This window comes from Lucilia sericata, unplaced genomic scaffold (genome assembly GCF_015586225.1).
Source record: "Lucilia sericata isolate MDLA Ls3-8-SP2 unplaced genomic scaffold, ASM1558622v1 Contig000887F_arrow, whole genome shotgun sequence".
NCBI classification, from domain to species: domain Eukaryota; kingdom Metazoa; phylum Arthropoda; class Insecta; order Diptera; family Calliphoridae; genus Lucilia; species Lucilia sericata.
The window spans coordinates 147,457-154,459 of NW_023994876.1; the positions used below are offsets into that span (position 1 = coordinate 147,457).

At 29.3% G+C, this 7,003-nt stretch overlaps 1 protein-coding gene across 1 annotated transcript; it reads right to left on the reverse strand.

Annotated features, from left to right (window-relative positions):
• Positions 1 to 1,427: 1,427 nt before the first annotated feature.
• LOC119608842 (endocuticle structural glycoprotein ABD-4) lies at positions 1,428 to 6,722 on the reverse strand. Its single transcript, XM_037963388.1, has 3 exons — positions 6,566 to 6,722; positions 2,628 to 2,819; positions 1,428 to 1,958 (listed from the first exon to the last, which is right to left on the reverse strand). Exons 1-3 carry the CDS (start codon positions 6,584 to 6,586, stop codon positions 1,743 to 1,745), a joined length of 429 nt encoding a protein of 142 aa, XP_037819316.1. The 5' UTR covers positions 6,587 to 6,722; the 3' UTR covers positions 1,428 to 1,742.
• Between the last annotated feature and the right edge of the window lie 281 nt (positions 6,723 to 7,003).

The following is a 7,003-nucleotide window of genomic DNA, read 5'->3' on the forward strand; positions in this document are numbered from 1 at the left end:
TTATGTATATAGATGGGGGTGCCACGCCCCCTGTTGCTAGACCTCCAATTTTTTCATCAAATAATCATATAGATGTCAAAATTGTCCATAAAAAATTTGAGGACTCTAGTTGTACCATGTTCAGAGATATTCGACTTTTGAAGAAGTGGGCGTGGCATTCCACCCACTTGCAATTTAAAAATAAAAAGTAGCCTATAGTTCCTTCAAGATATAGGGAAACATACACTGAAAATTTCAATAAGATCGCTTCAGTGGTTTAGCCTCCTATAAGGTACAAACAAACATACATTGATTTTTATTATATGGATATCGATATTAATATGAACATCAGGGTAATATTTGGAAGAAGGCCTTTAATGAGGGCTTTTCTTCCGAATTGAAAATATTAATTTTTAAAAACAAATCGTTTTTGTCCAATTTTTATAGCCATAAACTGGTTTGTTTTTGTAAAAGGGGTTATATGGAGGGTGGAGTCAATTATGGACCTATCCTCATCGGTTTAGAAAATAAGTATTTGTATCTATAATTCAGTTATGAGGTTTAAAGTAATTTTCTAAATGAAACTACCGTAATTTCTACGAACTTTTGAGCCATTATTGATCATTAAAGTCATTTTCTGAAGTGGACCTTATTAGACCGATCTATTATCATAAACTATTATACAAAAATTATGTTTCGTAAAGAATTTTATCGCCTAAGTAGTAGTTTTAAGTAACTAATGGGAGTTAAAGTAATTTTCTGAAGTGGTCCTTAAATAGAGAGTAGGATCAGTTATAGATACATCTTCATCAAAGTAGAAAGATTTCAGTTTCCATAAAACTTCTTTATGTCGAGTTTCATGCCAGTAATGACTGTTAAAGTCATTTTCTGAACCTTATATGGGGGGGTAGGGTCAATTATGGACTGATCCTCATAAAATTTGATAGAGAGTTTTTGGCTCGCAAAAAAACTTGTTAATGTCGAATTTCTTTATTTTCTTTTATTTTTAAAACAGTAATGCCAGTTAAAGCTGTTTTTCGGGGGTCCACTTGTATGGGGGCTATCCGAAAACCGTTCATCGATATAGCCCATTTTCAATACCAAACAAACCTTACCTGTAAGGAATATTTGTGGACATAGAATTTAATAAGGACCCCGAATATATATTTATACTCTATATCTTTTTTGATGTAAAAATGCTGTTCCTCGGGACACTCTTATATACAATGGAATGAAGTTATATAAAATTTTGAATATTAAGTTGAGTTCAATTACATAAATGTACATAATTACAAATTTTCTTTCTTTTAGTCCGGTGAACAGCCACTTACTTTTCAATGACAACTATATACATCTATTACTTATAAGGAGTCTAGTTATGACTTTCTTTACTTTCTATCAAAGTAAAGTGATTTTTCCCATAAATAAAACTTTATACTTTAATAAATCAATATTTAAAACTTTTTTAAAGTTATGTAAACTTTATTCATAAATATATACAAAAGTGTGTATGTATATGTAAGTAAGTTACTAACATACATTAGACTAAGTATATGATACATTTTTTTTAACACAAACGTAAAACTTATTTCTAAAAAAAATAAACATTCAAATTGACAGAGACATTATGAGACAGCATACGTACGACATTTTACACATTGAAAAGTGTAACGTTATCAAACTAATCATATTTACAAAATAGTGCACAAAAAATATTGGATACACATGACAGTAAAAACATAGAAACATCCAATCACAAAGATTTAACCTCTTCTAAAGTTGTTGTTGGGCGATGAGGGTTGATCTCTTGGAGGTGGTGCTGTGGCCAAATAATCTAAAGCTTTTTGAATTGCTGGTGGAATTGGAGGTGGTGTGGGTAAATGATCACCCTGTGGAATAAAACCATTTTCATCGGCAGCATAAGTGATTCGTATGGGTATACCTTCGGGTGATGTATAGGAAAAGAAGCCTCCAGCAAACTAAAGAAATTAATGAGAAAGGAAAAACATGATTTACATTAATACAAGTTGTTTTTTTAGGTAGATTATTGGGTAAAATGTCAAATGTAGTTTAGGGTTATGTAGGCGACGAAATCTCGGATATCATACTTTCGAGAAATAAAACTTATTTCAAAATTTGTGCGAAATTCTTCAATATCTTCACATACATATTATGTAGAGTAGAATATGGTGTAATACATAACTCAATCCGATCATATGTTGACTTGGGCGGTTTTGTACGTTTTGTACTTACACACCATAAATGGTTAATAGGAATATATCTCCAAACTATCTATTAGTACAAGTACTAGTGCAAGTATTTGTTAACAAATACTTTAGCCACCTAATGAGGCTCTAACATGACAACATTAAATCGCAATCGATCTTTAGCATGAAAATTTGTTGTACTTTTTGCTTTTGGCTAATTTACAAGTACAATTTTATTTATTGTTGTTAAATGTCATCTACAAGTTTGATTGTGCACATCGTACGTTTCTTTGTATAAACTTTATTTTATTCATTCACAAAATTTTTATGCAAAGTTTTGTAAGCTTTTATAGTTGTATTTTTATTTGGTTAAAAACGCTTCTTATTTATGTTAATCTTGATTTCTGCTCAAAAAAAATATATATATATATATATAAATACCTGAGCTTCTGCATCGCTTCCTGGATTTTTAAGGTAGCCCTCTTCTTCAGCTGTTATGCCGTTACCAGTTTCATATGAATATTTGTATGATCCATCAAAATTGACTTCTTGTTCTTGCCTTAGTATAGGTATAGGATCACCTTGAGGACGAGCAGAGGCAAAGCCCAATATTATGGCAATTGTTATGTAAAACTAGAAATAAAATAAAAAACAAATACACAAAATTAGTTTTTGAACGATAAACGGTGATTTTCAATAACAATTAACATTTCTGACCCAAAATCTCAAGCGAAAAGTGAGCTCAACATAATCCCACTCGATCCGTAGGAATAATGAAACCATAGGTCCTCAGTGTGAGCAAGTCTTAGTTGATTATAGAAAATATTGTTTTTCCCATAATCAGTACCAAATTACAGAATTTTTGAGACCCATTTTGATAATATTACAGACAATTTTTTTAACATATTTTGCTGAGATGAAGATTTTCAATCCCTGGTAGGGAACTGAGTGTTCAATAATTTAACACGCATCGATTGAGAATTATTCCTACATGAGGTAATTAAAAAGGCTGTTCCCCGGGATACTCTATGGATATACATATGTATGCATAATGACTGAACACACAGGTCTACGGGAACAGAATGAGGAACAAGTGGTTAGAATAGTGAAACATTTTCTTGGCCATGCCAATCAAAATTAGATTCAAATACCTAGGAAATTATGGCCTGTTATGAGCGATTTATCGGGGCAATTACATGAAATTGCAAAGGGAATTACCGTCCAGCAATTCAGAGACTCCTGGATGTAATTCGGTAAAATTTAACCATAAAAAGATGTAATTTCTTCGGATTGTATATCCTCCTTTCTAACTAACTACTAACTAACTAACTAACTAACTAACTAACTAACTAACTAACTAACTAACTAACTAACTAACTAACTAACTAACTAACTAACTAACTAACTAACTAACTAACTACTAACTAACTAACTAACTACTAACTAACTAACTAACTAACTAACTAACTAACTAACTAACTAACTAACTAACTAACTAACTACTAACTAACTAACTACTAACTAACTAACTAACTAACTAACTAACTAACTAACTAACTAACTAACTAACTAACTAACTAACTAACTAACTAACTAACTACTAACTAACTAACTAACTACTAACTAACTAACTAACTAACTAACTACTAACTAACTAACTAACTAACTAACTAACTAACTAACTAACTAACTAACTAACTAACTAACTAACTAACTACTAACTAACTAACTAACTAACTAACTAACTAACTAACTAACTACTAACTACTACTAACTAACTAACTAACTAACTAACTAACTAACTAACTAACTAACTAACTAACTAACTAACTAACTAACTAACTAACTAACTAACTAACTAACTAACTAACTAACTAACTAACTAACTAACTAACTAACTAACTAACTAACTAACTAACTAACTAACTAACTACTAACTAACTAACTAACTAACTAACTAACTAACTAACTAACTAACTAACTAACTAACTAACTAACTAACTAACTAACTAACTAACTAACTAACTAACTAACTAACTAACTACTAACTAACTAACTAACTAACTAACTAACTAACTAACTAACTAACTAACTAACTAACTAACTAACTAACTAACTAACTAACTAACTAACTAACTAACTAACTACTAACTAACTAACTAACTAACTAACTAACTAACTAACTAACTAACTAACTAACTAACTAACTAACTAACTAACTAACTAACTAACTAACTAACTAACTAACTAACTAACTAACTAACTAACTAACTAACTAACTAACTAACTAACTAACTAACTAACTAACTAACTAACTAACTAACTAACTAACTACTAACTAACTAACTAACTACTAACTAACTACTAACTACTAACTAACTAACTACTAACTAACTAACTAACTAACTAACTAACTAACTAACTAACTAACTAACTAACTAACTAACTAACTAACTAACTAACTAACTAACTAACTAACTAACTAACTAACTAACTAACTAACTAACTAACTAACTAACTAACTAACTAACTAACTAACTAACTAACTAACTAACTAACTAACTAACTAACTAACTAACTAACTAACTAACTAACTAACTAACTAACTAACTAACTAACTAACTAACTAACTAACTAACTAACTAACTAACTAACTAACTAACTAACTAACTAACTAACTAACTAACTAACTAACTAACTAACTAACTAACTAACTACTAACTAACTAACTAACTAACTAACTAACTAACTAACTAACTAACTAACTAACTAACTAACTAACTAACTAACTAACTAACTAACTAACTAACTAACTAACTAACTAACTAACTAACTAACTAACTAACTAACTAACTAACTAACTAACTAACTAACTAACTAACTAACTACTAACTAACTAACTAACTAACTAACTAACTAACTAACTAACTAACTAACTAACTAACTAACTAACTAACTAACTAACTAACTAACTAACTAACTACTAACTAACTAACTAACTAACTAACTAACTAACTAACTACTAACTAACTAACTAACTAACTAACTAACTAACTACTAACTAACTAACTAACTACTAACTAACTAACTAACTAACTAACTAACTAACTAACTACTAACTACTAACTAACTAACTAACTAACTAACTAACTAACTAACTAACTAACTAACTAACTAACTACTAACTAACTAACTAACTAACTACTACTAACTAACTAACTAACTACTACTAACTAACTAACTAACTAACTAACTAACTAACTAACTAACTAACTAACTAACTAACTAACTAACTAACTAACTACTAACTACTAACTAACTAACTAACTAACTAACTAACTAAACTAACTAACTAACTAACTAACTAACTAACTAACTAACTAACTAACTAACTAACTAACTAACTAACTAACTAACTAACTAACTAACTAACTAACAACTAACTAACTAACTAACTAACTAACTAACCAACTAACTAAGTAACTATATCTGTATCCTGTATATACCGATAACGGCCTAGGTTTATATATTCATAATATGATGATTATTGCATCTTTTCAACCGAACTTTAGTCTCTAGACCTCTATTCCGAGCCATATATGGTAAAAAATGGACAAACGGTCGACCTTGACTGTTCTTGGCATGATTTGATTTTCATATCAGCAGTGATTGACCGTGTTTTTAAATGTGTGGTGCTATCTATCATGAACACCTATAATTACGTCCTTAATAGAGACTGAGTTACACTTATTTGTAAATGTAGGTAGGCGTTGAGTCAGAGTTACTCTAAATTTCACCTGTATTTTGGTGGTGGGCAAAATATGTATATCGACCTTGTTGGTGAGATTTACAGGACTATTAAATTTGTGGAACGAACAAATTGTTTGTTGCTGATTTGATCGATATACTAAACTATTTATTTATATATAGCGTTGAAAGACTGTTTCCATTTATGGACAGATATTCAAATTAGGAAATTAGTTTCGTACAAATTATGATTCTGGGTATGATTAGCTTCATGTTAGCCTTTGCATTATAGAGACGAGCTTATATCCTAAGCTTTTTGTTTCAAACTTCTCATAACTCAATTCTAATGATGACTCAGACAGTGGATATCTTGCTTTACGAAGTGTATAAAGTTGTACTTTTTAAAAATCCATTATTAATTTTTATACATAGAATTTGTATTTTATAATAATTTTAAATATTTCAGTTTTACAATATTTTTATTTGCCATTAACAAGTCCTTTATATACAATTTCGTACACTTTTAGCACATTTGTTATTATTGTTCTATACATGTTATTATAGTTTTTTATACAACTTCTCAAAAGGATTTTTCTTATACTTTTTATTCTCTATCACCAACACACACTTACAAAATTATTCATTATAAACATTAAATATCCTTAATTTTTTTATTGAATAGAATAACAAAATAAAGAAATCCCGATCGTTTACCAACTTAGAAGCGACTAAAGGTAACACTGGTTTAATGTATTTTTAAAGACTATGAAGTTGTGACTATTGATCAGGAATATTTATACTAAAATGCAACAAAACTATCTGCATCTGCCACTAATTGCAAAAAATTTGAGAATTTGCTTCTTTTTTTCAGTTTTGCATTTGTAAAATTTACAAATACATACAAATGTATGTAAGTACATACATCCGTATCTATGTGAAATATGATGGAAGCCACCACCAAATAATAGTGGCAATAAATACTGAGATTCTCTTGAACTTTACCTACTCGCGCTCGAGCTATAAACCACAAAACAAAAGTTTAATTCAAAGAAACAGTTAATGCAACTCAA